Below are 18,940 nucleotides of genomic sequence, written 5' to 3'. Positions count from 1 at the left end.
CGACCGCTGGTTTGCTTCAATTTCTTGGCTGTAGTCTAGTTTGACCTTCCAGGCTAAGCCTGCGGAACTCACTGCTGCAGGTTGGACTAGAGGAGAATTAGGGGTCCTTCCCAATTCTATACGGGACGTGGGTGGCGCTGTGGGTTAAACCACAGAGCCTAGGACTTGGCGGTTTGAATCTCTGCGACGGGGTGAGCTCCCATTGCTCGGTCCCTGCTCCTGCCAACCTAGCAGATCGAAAGCACCCAAAAAAGTGCAAGTAGATAAATAGGTACCGCTCTGGCGGGAAGGTAAACAGCATTTCAGTGCACTGCTCTGGTTCGCCAGAAGCGGCTTAGTCATGCTGGCCACATGACCCAGAAGCTGCACGCCGGCTTCCTCAGCCAGTAAAGCGAAATGAGCGCTGCAGCCCCAGTCATGACTGGACCTAATGGTCAGGGGTCCCCTTACCTTTACCTTTACCCAATTCTGTGATTCTATGATCTCTGGTTTAAAGGTGAGAAAGAGACAAAGTGTTCCTGCACTAGGCAGGTCAATAAATCTGACCAGGCTCAGATTCATCCTGTTTGACGCTCTCTAATGATGCAGCCCAGAGCACTTTCCCCCAGGCGGATGACGCACAACACCCCTGCAGAGGAGGCCACCATCCTTTCCCTTTGGCAAGCGGAAACTTTGAGAAGCGACTTGGCCGAGGCCACGCAATGAGTCGGGGGGGGGGGGATCTGGAGCTGAGACTCCGCCCAGCCTGTTTGGTCAGTGTGCTCGATTCCTTGCATCTCCTTGCAAGCTCCCCCCTGCAACCCAGTTCAGGGTTTCCGCCCCCACCAGATAAGGCGGGATTAGAGCAGTAAGATTAAGGCGAAACCAGACTTGAACTCGGCCCAGACCAAACTGCAGAAGCCTCAAGCTCCGCGGCGTTAAGGGACGCTCAAGGCTGTGACCTGTCTTGGCTGCAAATCCTCAGGATTACTATAAATAAATAAGCGAGACATAAACCCTGGGGGGGGGGGCGGGGGGCAGCTGGGGCCGGGAGGGAGTTTGAGGAACAGGGCAGGGTCACGCGGCTGCCGATGTCTCAGCCTTTCCAGGAACAGGAGAGGCTCCTTTGCCAAACACCCCCGTCTCTGGGAAACAGAACCCTCCCGCTGCAAGACACATTTCCCACTGGCAGAGGGTGCCGGTCATGGAATAACAGAATTGCAGAACTGGAAGGGTCCCAGGTGTCATCTAGGCCAAACCCCTGCATTGCAGGAATCTCTGGGCCAAGGCGGAGCTTGAACCCGTGTCCCTGAGATTAAGTCTCATGCTCTACTGACTGATCTAGCTGGTCCTCAAGTCCAACCCCCTGCAGGGCAGGAATCGCAGCTAAAGCGTCTCTGGCAGATGGCCAGCCAGCTCTGTTTTAAAAACCTCCAGTGGAGGAGAGTCCTCCACGTTGGTTCTGGTGCTCCCAGACGGAGCAGGAGAAAAGAAGCTGGCTCCATCTTCCCTCTGGCAGCCTCTGAGATCTCCTCTCAGGACCCAGCAAAGACACAACTGTTTGAATGCGCTATAAACCTGCAACACCAGATGGTGCCAGAGAGCAGAAATTTTTTATACGTGTTTTTCCATAGGGTTTCCCCCCCTTTTGTTATAATGATCTAATTTCTGATTTATTTATAGCACCCCCCCATGTGTAGACCCACCTTCAGTCTCCTCTTCCCCAGGCTAAACATCTCCAACTCCCTGAGGGAGCTACAGTACAGTGGTACCTCTGGTTGCGAATGGGATCCGTTCCGGAGCCCCGTTCACAACCTGAAAGGAACGCAACCCGTGTCTGTGCATGCGCGGGTTGCGATTAGCCGATTCTGCACATGGGTGTGACGTCATTTTGCGCGTCTGCGCATGTGTGAGTGGCAAAACCCGGAAGTAAGCCTTTTTGGTACTTCCGGGTCACCGTGGGACGCAACCTGAAAATGCACAACCTGAAGCAAACACAACAAGAGGTATTCTTTTTCAAGATTCTGCAGAGTCCCCTTGCACCCACAGCCTGGGATTCAATAGGCTTGGGTTCCTACTCAGCCAGGTTTTCCTATGAAGCTTTGCCCAGGATTGCTGCAAGAAGGCTTCTCCTCAAGGAGAGGGAGGGGTCCAGATCCTGACTCCCAAAGGGCTCCTCTTTGGGAGCTGACCTGGGACCTGGCAAACCGTGGGACCCCCCCTGGCTTCGTCTCCCCACTTGCCCACCGCTCTCCTGATCATTAACGAAGCTGAGCGTTGGAAGACTCGGGAGGGAGAAAAGGAAGCACTTTGCCAGCAGGAACAACTGCTTCACGCAACACAGAGCGAATCTATGGAACTCCCTCCCACTGGCTTTAAAAGAGGGTTAAGAGAACACCCTGGGTTCGAATCCTGCTTGCTGGTTCTGTGGGATGTGAAACACAAGAGCAGTCAAGTACAACTTTCCTAGAGTAAACATGTTTACACATGGGGAGCAATGTTTGTCTAGCCAGCAGGTAAACGTCCTGTTTCCTTCTGGGCTGAGACAGACTTCCCCTGCATGTGACGAGAGGTAGCGTGGGCTCACCTGTGCAGGTAACGACAAAAGCACAGGGCAGGGCAGCCATCTCTCTCTTTTTTTACTACATGCATCGAAGAAGCAACATCTGCTTAGCCAAGAGAGGAGAAAGTGACTGTCTCCTTATGAGATAGTTTCCAGGTATATGTTACTTTTCTAAGCTAAGTCTGCCTTCTGGGATCCTATTGTGAACAGAATGATGTGTGAGTAAACCTTTTTATACTTTTATAGAAAACTGTGCCATGTCTTATCTTTTATGAGGGAATAAGGGGGAAATCCCAGAACAGTTATTAGAGAGGCTTTAGCGAGCCTGAGCTAACACATCCGCTGTGAGTTTAAAAAGGGGAATGTTACTCTGCTAAATTGTGGAACTTGTTAACATAAGTTGGAAAGGCTATAATCAAACAATATATCCTCTCCTGCCTCCCTGAACATTCCCACAGGTTTCCCATGGACAACTGTGAGAAGAGGATGCTGGAGTAGATGGGGCGTTGGCCTTATCCAGGACAGGCTCTTCCTACTTGCGCTAAAGGGACAGGGGCTGGGGGGGGGCGCAAGCGATGGTGGTGGCAATGTCTTGAACGGCAGGGAAGGGCTCTGGGAGCCCCTGGAGGATTCTGGCTGCTCCTGGTGACCTAGACCCAAGGAAGGGGAGGGGAGGCAGAGGGAGAAAAGGAGGAACTTTGGGGCTCACCTTCACCCCAGGATCCCTGCTGGTCCCAAAATGCGCCACAATCAAATCCACAGCCATGTTGATCGCCTTGATGAGACCTGGGGGGCAGAAAAAGAGGGAGGGTGGGTGAGGGCCCTCGCCGTGCATCCCTCACCTGCCCCACACTGCAGAGAAGGTCCCAGGAAGGCCATCCCCAGAAGTTTCCTTCTTGGATAAAACTCAAAGAATCCTAGAATTGCAAAGCTCCATCTGGTGTGTCCCTAGCCCCCCTGACATGCATAATAATAATAATAATAATAATAATAATAATAATAATAATAATAATAATTTATGATTTATACCCCGCCCATCTGGCAGGAAACTTGGAGATCTGAAGGTGTAATCCTGCTGCCTCTATTATCTTTGAGAATTCTGGAGAATCCTGGCTCCAGGAGCCAGCAGGAATTCCTGCCCAGTTGCAACGGAAGAGGCGGCCCGTCTGTCCCCTACACTTGAGTAGGAGAGAGTGAGAGCCCAGATTGGGGGCGAGGCTCAGCCCCCAAACGTGTTCAAGAGCTTCAGTGCCCGAGTGAGGCTGCCGCCATCTGGAACATGCAAAGATGGGCCACTCAGATAAACTAGAAAGGACTGAGTTTCCCAAAGACTCGTTCGGTGCTGGGAGGGGAGGAAGCGACTGGATCTGGCCCATGTGCTGGGGCCCTGACTCTCCCCACAACTGCCGGTAGCTGAAGTGGGAGGCAGGGAGAGAGATTATATTTTTACTCATTTATTCGTCTCTCAATCTCTTTCTCCCAGGAGCTCAAGGCAGTGCTCCCCCTTGTGATAGGAATTTGGAGGTCTTAGATATATGTTCAATGTTCATAAGTGTACCAACCAAGCAAGTACATAGAACAGCACAGGAAGACCGACCTGAAACCATTTTGATTCCCAAACTGACTAAATGTTTTCTCTGCAAGGTCAAAGGGAATTGGAAAAGCCTCCCCATTGACTTTTCCTTCACAAATCCTGTCTTAAGGGCACATTTAAGATGTGAATAGGGTGTGAGCCTGTGACTGGCTCAGGAACTAAGTATTTATCATTACAAAAGACTGGCCAGGCTCCCCAGGCAATCCAATCAAGTGACCATTAAACAGGTAACCTGGCAGGCAGGAGGTAAACAAAGCACTCAGATTTCTGCTGTAGACCACCCTTTCTGTGATGTAGGGATGATGTATGGAGGGGTGGTCTTGAGCTCCAGGGCAGGGAATTTAAAATATCTATATAAGGCCTTGTGCGCCATTGTTCTGGGTCCTCCTCCTTTCCTGTGTGTGAGGGGAGCACCCTGTTGCAACAGATCAATAAAGATCAGGCTTACGAGCTGCTGTGCTTCTCGATATTCTCTGGTTGGCCTCTGTTATTTTCTCCTACCAATAGGGAACCTACATAAGGACTCTATATGGGCTCTTGGGTACCCATAAGGGAAAAAGGGCAGATTTCTCTATACAACATCCTCCTCAACAACAACCCTGCGAGGCAGGTTGGGCTGAGAGAGGCAGCGACTGGCCCAAGGTTGCCCAGTGAGATTCATGTGGCTGAAAGGGGATTCGAACCCTGGTCTCTCCCAGGTACTTGTCGTTGGAGTCCCCCAGCCCCTGATACGACGCTCCGTGGGTAGCCCCCTCCTCCCCACACTCTCCTTCCTTTATCTGCTCTCCTCATGCACTTTGGGGACACTTTTGGGGTGTTGTCTGTCAATCGCCACTCAATCTGATGCCCCCCAGGGACCAAGAGCCCCCCAAGCCCTTTGCTCAGCTGTCTCTGGCTGAAGGGCAAGGTGGTGGGGAGCCCCACTTCCCTGCCTGGCACCCCACAGATGCTGCCGGGGCCTCACCCTTCTTCTGCAGCAGATCGATGGAGATGGACTCTGTGTTGCCGTCCGGAGAGAGGCAGAATTCGGCTGGGGGCTTTTCCGCCAAGGAGAAATAGTCCGGGAAGAAGTCGGAGTAGTTGAGCTGCGGCTGCTTCAAGGAATGTCCTGCAGGGACAGAGGAGGGGAAGGAGGCGGCAGGGTCAGATCTGGCTCCTCTGTGACATGCGGAGCGGCTGGCACAACCCAGCCAGATGGGCAGGGCATTAACAACAACAACAACAACAACAACAACAATAATGTAAGAGCAAAAGTAGAGCCCTGTATCTGGATCAGGCCAAAGGGGGCCCATTTAATCCAGCCTCCTGTCCCCACACCCAGATGCCCCCATGAGAAACCCTCAAGCAGGATCCGAAGCCAAGAGCATCTCTCCCCTCCTGGGGTTTCCAGCAACCGGGACCCAGAAGTAAAGCTGCCTCTGCCGGTCGGCAGAGTATGGTCTTCATGGCTCGTAGCCACTGGGAGAGATTGGTCCTCCATGAATTTGTCTAATTCTCTTTTAAATCCACCCGAGTGGCAGGGAGTTCCATAGTTCAACACTGCACTGCATGACTAAGGCCTTTCTTTTATCCACCCTGAAGGAGGAAAGGTTGGCTCTGGGGCTGGAGGGGGCTGTTGTCAGCCAGCCTTCACCTCCAGCCTCAGTTTCCCCACGGAAAAGGGGAGAGCAGCTCCCTGGGGAGGGGGGGACAGAGGGGGACTTCCTGCCCCGCCAGGAGGACCGGCTGAGCCTGGGAGGGGTCTCTCCTGGGCAACATCCAGGGACATTTCCCTGCAGCAACATCCTAGGAAGGGCTTGGGTGATACCAGGGGCCGGGCGGATTTCGCCTGGCCCTGCACAGCTCCTGACTCTGCCCTGAAGGACCAAACTGGCATTTCGGCGGCTCTGTCCTTATAGGAGGGATGGCTAAAGACCAAGCTATGAATGCCATAAATCCGAATCAGTTGCTGTTCCGACTGAGGCTGCCATCCTGTCTCTCCATCTAGTCCAGGTACGTCCAACTGTATAAAGACCACGATCTACTCCTAGTACAATAAAACTGGGAGTGATCTACCCATTGGCATTGCACAGAGTAGCTGAGCTTTTTTTGGGTGGAGAGACCAAAGCTGTTGAGCTTTCTTCATGGGGGGAGACCAAAGTTGCATTAAATAACTCACCCTACAGCCTGCAGCTCTCATGCCATCACACAGTTTCCCCACAGATGCAGGAAAATAAGGCAATCACAAAAGCGCTGGCAGCAGCAAGGGGAAAGAGCAACGGGGGTGGGGCGCTCCATGATCGATCAGGATCACGCCAAGAACCACAATCAATCAGGAACAGCCCGTGATCAACCGGTAGATGGCGTTCGACTGGCTGGACATGCCTGATCTAGTCCCTGGAAAGTAACGGCTGGGCTGCCATCGCACCAGCCTGGGCACACAAGGGCATCCTCAAGGCCCACTGGCTTCCCTTGGACTCTGGGTCAGCAACAAAGCTCCCTGGCTGCCATCTTGGGCTAGCCTGGCCTACCTCGCAGGGCTGTTGTGGGCATTAAATGAGGAGTGGGGAGAGCCGTGCCTGCCAGCTTGAGATGGGATATACGGGGAATAAACATTTTTCGCTCCATAAGACACACTTTTTCCCTCCTAAAAAGGGTTTGTGTGCGTCTTATGGAGCGAATGCAGGATGCGCAGCTATCCCAGAAGCCAGAAGAGCAAGAGGGAGAGCTGCGCAGTACTTCTGGGTCGCTGGCTTTCCAGCGAAGCAGGATAAGAGACGGACGGGGCTCCGTAAGGGCTCCTTCCCATCCCTCATCCTGCTTCGCTGGGAAGCCAGCAGACCAAGAGGCACTGTGCATCTCTCTCTCTTGCTGTGTTGGCTGAAGAGGCATTGCGTAGCTATCGCTGAAGTCGGCACAGCTCTTGGTCCGCTGGCAGCCTGTCAGTCCCTTCTCCCACCTCCCGGAAAAGCCAGCATGAGCCGCTCTATCTTTAAAGAGCCGCGCCGAGCGAGCCTGTCTGTGGCTCTTGCTGACTTTTCTTGTTTTCCTCCTCTAAAAACTAGGTGCGTCTTATGGTCGGGTGCGTCTCATAGAGCGAAAAATACGGTGTATTATTTCAGAGACAGGGGGTTGGCATTCATGGCCCGCCGCTGAGTCCTCTCCTCCCATCCTGCCCTTCTAGGGGGTCCCTCCAAGGCCCCCTTTCAGCCCCCCTCCCCACCCAGAAGGAAGAGGGGAGGAGAGCCGCTCGCCGGCTGCCACAGCCCCACGGGAGGAGGGGGCCCACCGTTGAGTCTGCAGCTGGCGCGGCCCGTGCTCAAGGGGAGCTCGAAGATGGGGTTCCTCCAGGGCTGCCTGCCCTCCGGCTGCTTCCAGTCCAGGCTGCCGGCCAGCCCCGAAATGCGGTCCAGGACCAGGGGGTTCCTCCGCCGGTACTCCCGCCACTTGAGGGCTTGCGGAGAGAGGTGGTTGGCTGGGGGGGGCACCCGGGACGAGGCGGGGGCAGCCGGAAGGAGAGATGGGGGAGAAGGAGAGGGGCAGAAAAGCAGGGGGGGGCAAAGGAGAGGAGGCAGGAACAGAAACAGGCAGTTAGTAGCAGCAGCAGCAGCATCGGGGTGTTCCAGCGGTGAAGCCCCCCCAAAGGTGCATGGGAAACACACCTGGAGGGAAACACACCTGGAGGGGCAGGTGGGGCAGGAGGCAGCTAGGCAGAGGAGGCTGTAGGGACCCCCGGCCATCTGAGGCTTCAGAGGCCTTTCGCACACATGCACACAGGCATATTCTGCAGAATCCTAGAACTGTTGAAAGGGGCCCCTAGAGTCATCTAGACCACCCCCTGCAATGCAGGATGTGTCTCAGTTCCGGCACAGCCTGGCTTTCTCGGGGAGGGGAGTTGGAGAGGCGGGAAAGGACAGGAGTCAGTGCAACCCCAGAACTGGAGCCAGCCCTTGGCCAAAGACAGGCCCATCCATCCCCTGCCCCCCCAGCTGCTCCCCAGGGGGGGTTACGGGGGGTGCCCTCACTCACAGGCAGTGGGACCCTGGGCCCAGAGATGGTGCCTTGGCACGCGTTCCCCAAAAGCAGGACCCACCCGGGCTGGAGCAGCCTATATCTCCCAACACCCAGTGATTTTGGGCCCCCTGCTATGAAGGGAAATGGCATAGCCCCCCCCAACCCCATGCACACTCCCAGATCTTTCCCCCAACCCCCCAACGCTCTGCTGCATGAGCGTCTCTGGACCGGCTACCCACCATTGAGCGGCCGAGGGCCCAGCGATCCTGCGCCCAGAGCCTCGCTGCAGCCGAGGGGCCACTGGGGCTCCCCGTGGTCGCCTGGCCTGGCCAGGATCAGCCCGGGGGGCATCAGGGGAGGCAGGGCGGTGCTGCGGTGGAGCTGGCGCTCGGGCGCAGGGGCATCCAGTTCCGGCAGCAGCACGGGAGCCTTTGTGGGCGCGGGCGGGGGGCTCTCCTTCTTGGCCTGCAGGGTGGTGCCGTTGGCGTTGCTGCTGAGGTTGGCAGCCTGGCTTCCTGCAGGAGGGGAAGTCCCGGCGGGTAGGAGGTTGGCAGAGACCGGGCAAGACCTGCTCCGGGGCGGGTGGCTCTCGTTGCCCGGCGAGCAGCAGGAGGAGGAGGAGGAGTCCGCGCTCCGGAAAAAAGGCACGTTGTTTCGCACGGGGGAGTAGCTGCCCAGCGGGGATGGGCGCGTGGTCTCCGGCACGGGCCTCCTGGCACAGCCGTCCCCCAGGGAGGCCGCCCCATCCGCCGAGCGCTGGCCGTGCCCCTGGACCACCATCTCGGCCGAGGTGGCGGAGGCCGAGGACTGGGAGGCGGAGGAGAGAGTCTGGCTGGCGGCCGAGCGGCTGTAGAGCTGGGAGAGGCTGGCGGCAAAGTGGCTGTGCAAGGCCCGTGCCTTGGGCTGCTTGGCAAAGTGGTGCTGGAACACAAAGGGCTGGATGGGCAGGGTGGTCGGGCGCTGGGCCTTGCTGTAGCGCACCACCGACTTGCTGTCCGCTGCGCCGCCTGCAGAGGGAGAGAGAGACAGCGTGAAAGGACACCAGGGGACCCAGGCGCCTCTTCTCCCAGTGCCCAAAGGCCCCATAGAAGATTGGACTGCAGATAGACTGCCTCTGGAGCTGGAAGTTCCATAAGAGCATGAGAAGAGATAGCTGGGTCAGGCCAAAGGGGGCTAAGGATATCTCTAAGGACAAATATCTCTAAGGATGTAGTTTTATAAGAATTCTAAGGTCTCAAATAAAACATAAATGTTCATAAATGTACAAGGCAAACACATACATAAGTATGTAAACCACGTGTCTGAAATAGTACAGGGGAGCAATCCTGAAGCCATTTTGACTCTCCCAAATTGACCTCAAATATTTCTCTGCAAGGAGGAAGGAGAAGGGGAAAGCTTTCCAGTGGTCTTTGCACTGTAGGGGCTTAAACCTCCCTTTTCTAATACAGCCTGGCAACTATCTCTTAAGCGGAGCACACTCTCAATATGCCTAAGAGGTTCAGGAAGTATTTACCATCTCAAAGGAATGGCCAGGCTACCCAGAAAATGCAACCAAGTAAGGCCTTATCAGGTATCCTGGCAGACATGAGAGAAGCAACACTCTCAAATTTCTGCTGGAGACCGCCTCCTTCTGTGATGTATGTATGATGTTTTGGGGGGTGGTCTTGGGCGAATTATAAAGCCACTCTCACCTCATCCCTCTGCACTCATATCAGGATGGACACTCGATGAACAGTTAGCTGGAAGCATCCACTGCGCATAGGAGCCAACTCCATGGGGCCGAGGGCTCTTCAATCCCCCAGTAAAGTATTTGAGGGAGCCAGCCCCCCCCCAGGTTGATGGGTATTGCCATTCATGTGGTGTGTGTGCCCCATGCCACGTGATTGATTATGTGGGTCGGGGCTTACCTGAGCCCCCCCAATATTTTATTCAAGTTTGTGCTCCTCTGTGTGTGTTACTTTTTGCAGTGAAAGGCTCCGTCTTTGGCATAAATGTCTGTGAAATGATGCCCAACACAGACGCTGTCTAGTCTAAGTGCCTCCATCCATCTGGAAACCTGAGTCAGAGGCAGCCTGGCAGCTGCTGCTCTGGGCATCTCCCCGAGGTTGGCGTGACCCTCCCAGGAGAATCACACAGGCAGCCCCTTTCGGAGGCTCTGGGTCAGTGTGCCCCAGGAGCAAAAGGGAAGTGGAGAAGGGGAGGGCAGTGTGATAAGAATTTTAAGGTCTTAGATATGTAATAAATGTTCATAAATGTACCAAGCAAACACGTACGTAAATATATAAACCACATGTCTGAAAACCCCACAGAAAAAAGTCCTGAACAATTTGACCTCAATTATTTCTCTGCAAGGTCAAAGTGGGAAACCTCCCCATTGTCTTTTTCCTTCACAAATCCTGGCTTAAGCAAACATTTAAGATATGAATAGGGTGTGAGCCTGTGACCTGGCTCAGGAACTAAGTATTTATCATTACAAAAGACTGGCCAGGCTCCCCAGACAATCCAATCAAGAGACCATTTAACAGGTAACCTGGCAGACAGGAGGTAAACAAAGCACTCAGATTTCTGCTGTAGACCGCCCTTTCTGTGATGTAGGTATGATGTATGGAGGGGTGGTCTTAGGTTACACCCCTTCTGTGATGTATGTATGATGGGGTGGTCTGGAGCTCCAGGGCAGGGAATTTAAAATGTCTATATAAGGCCTTTCGCACCATTGTTCTGGGTTCCTCCTCCTCCTGCGTGTGAGGGGGGCACCCTGTTGCAACAGATCAATAAAGATCAGGCTTACGAGCTGCTTTGCTTCTCAATATTCTCTGGTTGGCCTCTGTTATTCTCTCCTACCAGTAGGGAATCCACTTAAGGACTCTATATGGGTTCTTGGATACCTCATAAGGGGAAAAGGGCAGATTTTGTTTACAACAGCAGGCAGAACGGGGCCTCCTCCCGGATGGTCAAGCCAGTCCTCTTGCCAAGGCCGACTGGCCCCTTCGGCTCTGCTGGACTCTCCTTTCCATGGTCCAGGGAAAGAGGCTCCTGGAATCCCAGAGAAGCCTCTTCCAACCCACAACGTTGTCCTTAAAAGCTCTGAGAAGTTTCCTTCCCTAAACTTCCCTAAAGACAAGCTCAGGCCACCTCTTCTGTACCTTGGTTGTCAAACACCTTGAGACTCAAACGTTTTGGTTCCCAAACATCGAAAACCCAAAAGTGAGTGTTCCAGTTTGTGAAGGTTTTTTGAAAGCTGAACGTCCAATTGAGTACAGGAAGTTCAATTGGAAGTTCCAATTGGAAGCAGCCAATTGGAAGCCGCAACTTGGTTTCTGAACCGTTCAGGGGGTCAAATGGACTCCCGGAACAGATTAAGTTTGACAACAAGGTACCACTGTACCTCAAACTGGACAAGGAAGCAACCCACCTCCCTCTTGATTCCAGCCACATTTTGCATCTTCACATTGACTTGGAAGAGCTGGAAGGCCCCAAGGGTCATTGTGATAAGAATTTTGAGGTCTCAGATATATATTAAATATTCATAAATGTACCAACCAAGCAAGTACATAGAACAGCACAGGAAGACCGACCTGAAACCATTTTGATTCCCAAACTGACTAAATGTTTTCTCTGCAAAGCCTCCCCATTGACTTTTCCTTCACAAATCCTGTCTTAAGGTGTGAGCCTGTGACTGGCTCAGGAACTAAGTATTTATCATTCAAAAGACTGGCCAGGCTCCCCAGGCAATCCAATCAAGTGACCATTAAACAGGTAACCTGGCAGACAGGAGGTAAACAAAGCACTCAGATTTCTGCTGTAGACCGCCCTTTCTGTGATGTAGGTATGATGTGTCTGGGGGTGGTCTTGAGATACACCCCTTCTGTGATGTAGGTATGATGTATCTGAGGCAATTTCAAAAGTCTGTATAAGGGCTTGCACACCATAGTTCTGGGTTCCTCCTCCCTCCTGCGTGTGAAGGGAGGACCCTGTTGCAAAAGATCAATAAAGATCAGGCTTACGAGCTGCTTTGCTTCTCAATATTCTCTGCTTGGCCTCTGTTATTTTCTCCTACCAAAAGGGAACCTATTTTAGGACTCTATATGGGCTCTTGGATTTTTGTTTACAACATCATCTAGTTCAACCCTCTGCAATTCAGTTGACCTCTCTGCCCCTGCCGTGAAAGCCTCCCTTCATATTTGCTGCGGCCCCCTAGGGATGTGGTGGCAGAGCCCTGCCTGGTCCTCTGGTCCAGGGGCAGCAGCCCCCAACCCTGGGAAAGAAGGCCAGGCCAGGCCAGCGCCAAGCCCAGGAGGGATCACCCAGGTGCCCGATGAATGAAAACCAGCAAGGCAACAAACCAGGGCGCACTGCTGTCTCTCATTCAGTTGAAGGCATGGCTGAACCTTCCCAGTTTATTTATTATTAAATGTACATCCCATCCTTCCTCCCAGAGGAGCCCACAAAGTGAGAAAGCAACCAAAGCACCTTACAAACAACTTCACAGCAGATGGAGAGCAGGAAAGATCTCCGCTTAAAAGGCTCCTTGAGAGAGGAAGGGCTTCAGCAGGTGCCCAAAAAGCGACAGAGGCTGCCTAATATCCCAGCGGAAGGAAAATGCCCTGGAAAATGCCAGGCAAAGCAGGATGGGGGCTCAACCGGCAGCTCCTGTGGGAGCCACAAGTCTGGCCGCCCCCAGAGGGACTTTGGCATCTGCCTGGGCAAGCAAGCCTCGCTCAGCCTCAGAGAATGGCGCAGGCCAACCCGGCAGGGCCGTTGTATGGGTTTCGAGGCTGCTGCCACGTGTGCCAAGCAGTCAGAGCCCTCAGAAAGTGCAGGGCAAGTCGTTAGTGGTGCTAATTGGAATATCTGAAGGCCTTTTTGGGACCAAGCCGTGGTCTAAAGGGGAACCATGAGTCAGCCCACTTCTGCCCCTGGACAAAGCAATCAGGCGCATCCTGCTAACATCACCAGATCCTTGGATCCAATCAGGATTTCATACAAGCATCTGAAAAGGGGAGAACAGCTTTTCTGAGGCTGTGCTGGATGAGGCCCTGGAAAAACCGTGTCAAGCTGGAAGGATGGAGCAGGGAGGCTCTAAAAGCGTCCCATGGGTGGGTGTAGGAGTCAGCAGTGGGGGGGGGCAGGACCAGGGCCCTCCCTTCCCCCCCTGACTCACAGCTCCCTTCCCCCCTTGAACCATCTTTGTGTAGGGGGGCTGTGGGGGTTTGAGCCTCTGCCCTGGACCCTCTTGGAAGGGGGTCCATCTGAACCAGCAAGGGCCAGCGAGAGAACCCCACCCACACCCCTCGATGGGGGCTGCAAGGCATGTTTGCCTCCTCTTCCTCCTCATGCAAGAGGGTCTCCAACACCCCCCCACACACCCCAATCCCTCCAGACCTTTTTATTTCCCTTGGATTGTCCTGGGCTGGCTCTCCCGGGAGCTGGAGGTGTTTTGCTTCCCTGGGAGAGGAAGGCGGAGAGCAGCTGCCTTGGCCCCTCCCTGAAATGGGAGCCCAGCTGCGCCACACGAGGGTCTCCTCCTCCTGCTGAGAGCACAAGACCAGCTTCTCCCCTTTCAGCTCTTCGCCTCCAGGCCAGGTTCCCACTTGGGAGGCGACTCTGAGCCGCTTCTTCTTCGCTTTGGACAGAGATCTCTCCATGGGGGAGAATTCCTGCCTCCAGGCAGGGTCTCTGGTCCTGCCAGGAGCCCCAGGAAGGTAGGGAACTGGGGAGTCCCATATGCACCCTCCCCAGGAAACTGGGTGGCAGCTGCAAGGAGACCAAGGGGGGGGGGGTTATTAGGTGTTATGCCGGAGTGGATGAAGAAAATGATGTTTATATATAGCGGACAGACCAAGAACCAGAAGTTCTTTAGCTTCTTAACTTCGCTTTCTCTCTCTCTTCTAAATCTTTTTCTATTCCTTTTTTTATCCCTCCCTCCCTCCCTTCCCTCCCTTCCCTCTCCTCTCCTCTCCTCTCCTCTCCTCTCTCCTCTTTCTCTTTTTTGCCTTTAGATTAATGTATTAGTTTGGCCAAAAATGAGAGAGAATATTCAACTGCATGACTTGACATCTTTCCGCAGGCCTTTGGTTTGGACTCAGCCTGACCCTTATGTTTCCCGTCCCGTTACGGTTCTGATCCATGGGCTACTTTTAAAATGAGGCTGCATTTTAAATTGCATTTTAACCTGTATTTTAAATTGTGTCCCCCCCCCATTATGTTTTTATTGTAATTTTACTGGTGTTAGCCACCCTGAGCCCGGCTCTGGCCAGGGAGGGCAAGGTATATTATTCTTATTCTTATTAACAATAATCTTTGTATTCTTCCTTATAAAAAGAAGAAAAGACACAGCAGACCAAGGGGGGGGGGTGTGCCAGGGCCCCAAACTGAAGGGAGTGCAGAGAAGAGTGGAGGCAAAGTTGCCCTTGAGGCCAGGAAGGGCCAGGGAGCATCTTTGAGGCCAGGACCCTTCCTGGTCCAGGGTGCGAAAGGGCAGTGGGAATGTCCAGACGGTGGTGGGTGGACTGAGGAGCCTCTGGTCAAAGTGTTCCTGAGCATGGATCTCCCTGGCAGGGGACTGGACAAGCCACCTTCTCGAGAGTAAAGTATTTGAGAGGAGTTGTAAAACAAATACTGGGCAGGCTTTGGGATCGGGGCCCGTTCCTGCCGCAGGAGGGTGCTGTGTGGCTTCCGAGCAAAGCCTGCCCCAAGGAGGCTCTTTGCACCCCCAGAGCCACCCCTTCCCTTCCTTCTCTGCTCACCTGTCGTTGGATGACAAGACCAGCCAGGGATCTGGCCCTTGTGGGCACATTTCAGATCCTCAGCAAACCAAGCCACACGGTGGCATCAAGCAGGCAACAGAAATCAGGAGAAAGGTTTCGCTGCAAACCTCTGGGAGATGTTTCTCGAGAACAGAGGCCGCCCTTTGGGCAAGTGCTGTCCAAAGAAAGCTAGGAATCTCCTCCTTGTTCCAATGCTGGTCCCCAGGATGCCTGAGCCCCAGACCAGCAGAGGCCAAGAGGTGGAGCAGCACAGCACCCCGGGGCCAACACACAGCCCACCAAGTGCCCAAGCCGCACATCCATGGGCGAGAGGGCACTCAAGGGCGACTCTTTGCCTCCCCAAAGGCCGCAATGCTGGGATACCCAGAGAGGAAAGTTCTCTTGTCCTCAAATCCTGCTTGCGTCTGGTCAGCCATTGTGAACGAGAGGGGCCACAGGCCTGATCCAGTGGGCTCGTCATTTGTTCTGATTTGAAAAGGGCATTCTGGCCATCGCCCCTGTATTTTCCCCATTGACCTTTGGGTATTTGGAGTTTTTGCTTTGCATTTTAAAGCCTCAGAGCGGAGAGTTGGCTCCCCTCCCCAAACCGCCACACTAACCTCTCCGTACATAAAAAGACAAGGCCCTTTAATTCAGACCAAATGGCTGCAGCTGCCGCCTCACTGCTGGTTCCGCCTCTGGGGCACCGTCTGCTGTGTGGAGGCTGCACCCAGAGGCAGTGGGGTGCGTCCACAGCTCCCCAGGTGGTCCAGCCCCACTGCATGCAAAGTCTTCCCCTCAGCACTGGGCCTCCCTGAGGCTCTTTGGGGAGCCACGAACGAGCCGTGCTGTCCCTCCCAGACACCCCAATACCCCCCCATCAGACAAGAAGTGGCCCAATCCAGATCAGGACCCCCAGTTCACCCACAAGAATGTTCTGGCCTGGGAGGAAATGTCCCCTGCAGGTAGCCAGCCTGAAAAGCGTCATCCTGCCCATCACCACCCTTTGAGGGAAGCCATGTTTATAGAATTACAGAATTCTGGAGTTATAATGGGCCCCCAAAGGCCATCTAGTCCAACTCCCTGCAACACAGGAATTACAACTTGAGTATCCCTGACTGGGGGCCACCCAACCTTTCTGAATCACAGAATCCTAGAATTGTTGAGCTGGAGGAGACCCCAAGGGCCATCTAGACTGACCCCCTGCAATGCAGGAATCCCAGGAGGAGGAGATATTGAGCCGACTGCCCCCCTTCCAGCATTCAGACAAACACGCACAATCCACCGGCCGCAAGAGAGAAGCAGCGTGCCCGTCACCCAGGGCAGTGGCTTACCATCAGCTCGGGCACGAATGTCTTTCTGGCCAAGGCCGCTGGCAGACCCCTGCTCCATCAAGGCGGAGAAGAACGGCTGCGCGGGCCCCTCCTGCCCGCAGGAAGGCGTCTCCCTGGAGCCCAGGCCCTTCCTGGGGGCGCTCAGCCCCCTCTCGGCGCCACGGTGGCCCTCGCAGCTGCGGTTGAGGGCGTGGGAGGGGAGGCTCTGGCTGTGCCTGGCCTGGCCCTCGAGGAAGACGGATCCGTCCCTCTGGTACTCAGGGATGGGGGAGAACTCCAGGGAAGAGTCCCTGCTGGTGCGCAGCGGGGGAGAGGAGCCCGTCTTCTTGCGACCCTTGGCCAGCTCCGCAAAGGACGTGACCCGCTTGGGCGGGGAGCCCTGGGAGGGCAGCGCAGGGCCGTCGCTCAGCTGGACCGGGCAGCTCATCATGCGCTCCAGGGAGCCCAGCCGGCCGGTGGGGCTGCGGTCCAGGCTGCGGTCGTAGCTGCGTGACCGCTGCCTCCGCGGGCCGGCCAGGGTGGGCGGCGAGACGTTGACGTACACCTGCCCCTCGATGGCGCCCTTCTCGGCCTCCCCCTGCGACTCCTCCCGCGAGCAGTCGGTGTCGCTGTCGGGCCTCTGGAACAGGTAGTACTCGGTGGGCTGCAGGGGGCTGCCCCGCGGCTGCTCCTCCGAGCAGCTGGTGATGGACGAGCCGGCCGGGCTGGGCGAGGACTGGGAGGACAGGTCGCAGGTGACCAGCTTGTAGTAGTTCTGGGTGGCCACCACCAGCCGCGCCTGGCTCTGGAAGCAGGCCGTCAGGTCGGAGGCCTCGGAGGCGCAGGGGTCACACAGGGCGGGGTAGGAGTTGCAGTTGGCGTCCAAGACCGGGGAGGAGGCGTGGTGGCACCCGCAGGCCTGGTGCGGCTCGCCAGGCGCCTTGGGCTCGCCGGGCGAGGAGTGCAAGTCCAGGTAGAAGGCCCCCGAGTCTGAGTGGCTTCCGGAGGAGGAGTCGTCGCAGGAGTGGGCCCCCGAGTTGAGGTTGGGGTGTGCGTGCCCGTTCATCTTGTTGTAGAGGGCACTGAAGTTGACCAGGACGCCGTCGGAGCTGTTGCAGGAGGAGTCGCTGACGTAGCCCATCGGCTGGTCGGGGGCCTCCGACTGGCTGGAGAGGCTGTAGCAGCAGCAGCGCTGGAGCTCCGTGCTGGAGCAGCTGCAGGTCCGGCTGCGGGGGGCGTCCCGGCTGTGCGCCAGCTCCTCGCCGTCGCTGGCCCACTCCTGCTCAAAGGAGAAGCTGGAGGGCTCGGCGCGGTGGCAGCCGTACTCGTCCAGCTCCATCAGCTCAGGCGCCAGGCGGCTCCTCTTGCGGGCGTCTTCGCGGGACAGCTCGTCCTCCTCCTGGCCCTCCACCACGTCCGCGCGGGGGCTGGCGCTCCAGGGCTTCACGACGGGGCTGGTGTCGTGCAGGCGGAAGGGCGGCAGGGCCAGCTCATGCAGGCGGAAGGGCGGCAGGGCCAGCTCGTGCAGGTGGAAGGAGCCCTTGCCCAGCTCATCTTCGCAGAGCTCCTGGGTCTCGCTGCCCCCCAGCAGGAAGGGGTTCTGCCGCTTGTTGGCACCGGGGGCAGGGGGGTCCCTGCGCGGGGCCTCCTTCTCTTCGGGCGTCTCCCCTGGGGCCAGGGTCGCTTCTGGAGCCTGGAGCAAGCTGCTGTAGAGCAGGGAGTCGGCCTGCGAGAGGTCCCGCTCCGGGAGGGAGCCAGTCCGCAGGGCCCCCGAGTCGGCCTGCCCAAAGGGGTTGGCCCGTTTGCTGGTGGTGCCGCAGCACGGCCGGTCGGGGACCTGGCAGTGCACCAGGGGGATGTGGTGGACAATCAGCGTCTCGCCGGCCAGCTTGGGGGGGCTATCCATCGTCGTCGCTCTCCAGGACCCCCGCGGTCCCCAAGCTACCCATGGAAGGATTCAGGTGAGGAGGGACCGCAGAAGCGCATCTCATCGAAGCATCAAAGGAGCACCTGCAGGAGACAAAGAGCAAGGAGTCAGCAGCCTGGAAACAAACGGAACCGGCTGAGGGTCCCACCTCTGGCTCCTGCCTGGACCACCTTGGGAGACCCCTGCTCAGAACTCAACAAGAGACTTGGGGACCCCCCAGGTGGAAAGACTCGAGACCGGGGGGGGAGGGAGGGAGGAAAGTGGCTCAGCACTACAACAGAGAGACAATCACAATCACCGGCTAATCAGCCTTTCTCAGAAAAGTCCTTGGCCGAGTACGAAAAACCTATAGACACTAAAACAGAGGTTTTCAATCTTTTTGAGTCCATGTTTCCCTTAACCAGGAGGCCAGTTAGCCCCCCCCCCTTGCCTGCAGACCTGGCAGCCCCTCACCCCTTTTCGAACCCGCTCCTTTGTGGAGTGTTCCCTCAGCCTCCTCTCCCCTTTCCTTGGGAGTCTTCTGGGCAGGTGCTGCTGCCGCCCCTGGTCTCTGAACTGCCCCCCAGGGGCCTGGGAAGAGGATGTCCCCAGCCTCAGTGGTCCAACGGAGACTGGCCAAAGGTGAAGGTGAGGCCAACGCCTTGCCTTGGGTGGCAGCAGTGGGCGCTGCCAGGCCTTCAGCACCGGGAACTCAGCTCCTGGCAAGCCTTGCACACAGCAAGCCCAGGAAAGGCCAGCGTGGCCCTTGTCTGCCTGCCTGGCCTCCCACTTGTCTCTCCATTCCCAACAGCAAGGGCTGGCTGGCCGGCTGGCTGGCTGGGCTCC

The 18,940-nt window shown here is 56.0% G+C and overlaps 1 protein-coding gene across 5 annotated transcripts in view; it reads right to left on the bottom strand.

The window, feature by feature from the left end:
• The window catches only part of RUSC2 (RUN and SH3 domain containing 2), a 54,370-nt gene that overhangs the window by 11,604 nt on the left and 23,826 nt on the right, over window positions 1-18,940 (bottom strand). For 4 of the 5 annotated variants that reach the window (XM_081212631.1, XM_081212630.1, XM_081212633.1 and 1 more), the window contains exons 2-6: window positions 16,210-18,198; window positions 8,369-9,136; window positions 7,405-7,590; window positions 5,101-5,244; window positions 3,252-3,328 (exon numbers count right to left, since the gene is read on the bottom strand). In XM_081212631.1, the coding sequence (XP_081068757.1) occupies window positions 3,252-3,328; window positions 5,101-5,244; window positions 7,405-7,590; window positions 8,369-9,136; window positions 16,210-18,094 (3,060 nt within the window). In that variant the 5' untranslated portion in view covers window positions 18,095-18,198. The remainder of the gene's footprint in view (window positions 1-3,251; window positions 3,329-5,100; window positions 5,245-7,404; window positions 7,591-8,368; window positions 9,137-16,209; window positions 18,199-18,940) is intronic. The other variant, XM_081212634.1, reaches the window with a different exon arrangement.

Source organism: Podarcis bocagei (assembly GCF_964188305.1).
Source record: "Podarcis bocagei genome assembly, chromosome: 11".
In the NCBI taxonomy this organism is placed as follows: Eukaryota; Metazoa; Chordata; class Lepidosauria; order Squamata; family Lacertidae; genus Podarcis; species Podarcis bocagei.
The sequence above is the reverse complement of the archived record's forward strand: the minus strand, read 5'-3'. Positions and strand labels throughout refer to the sequence as shown.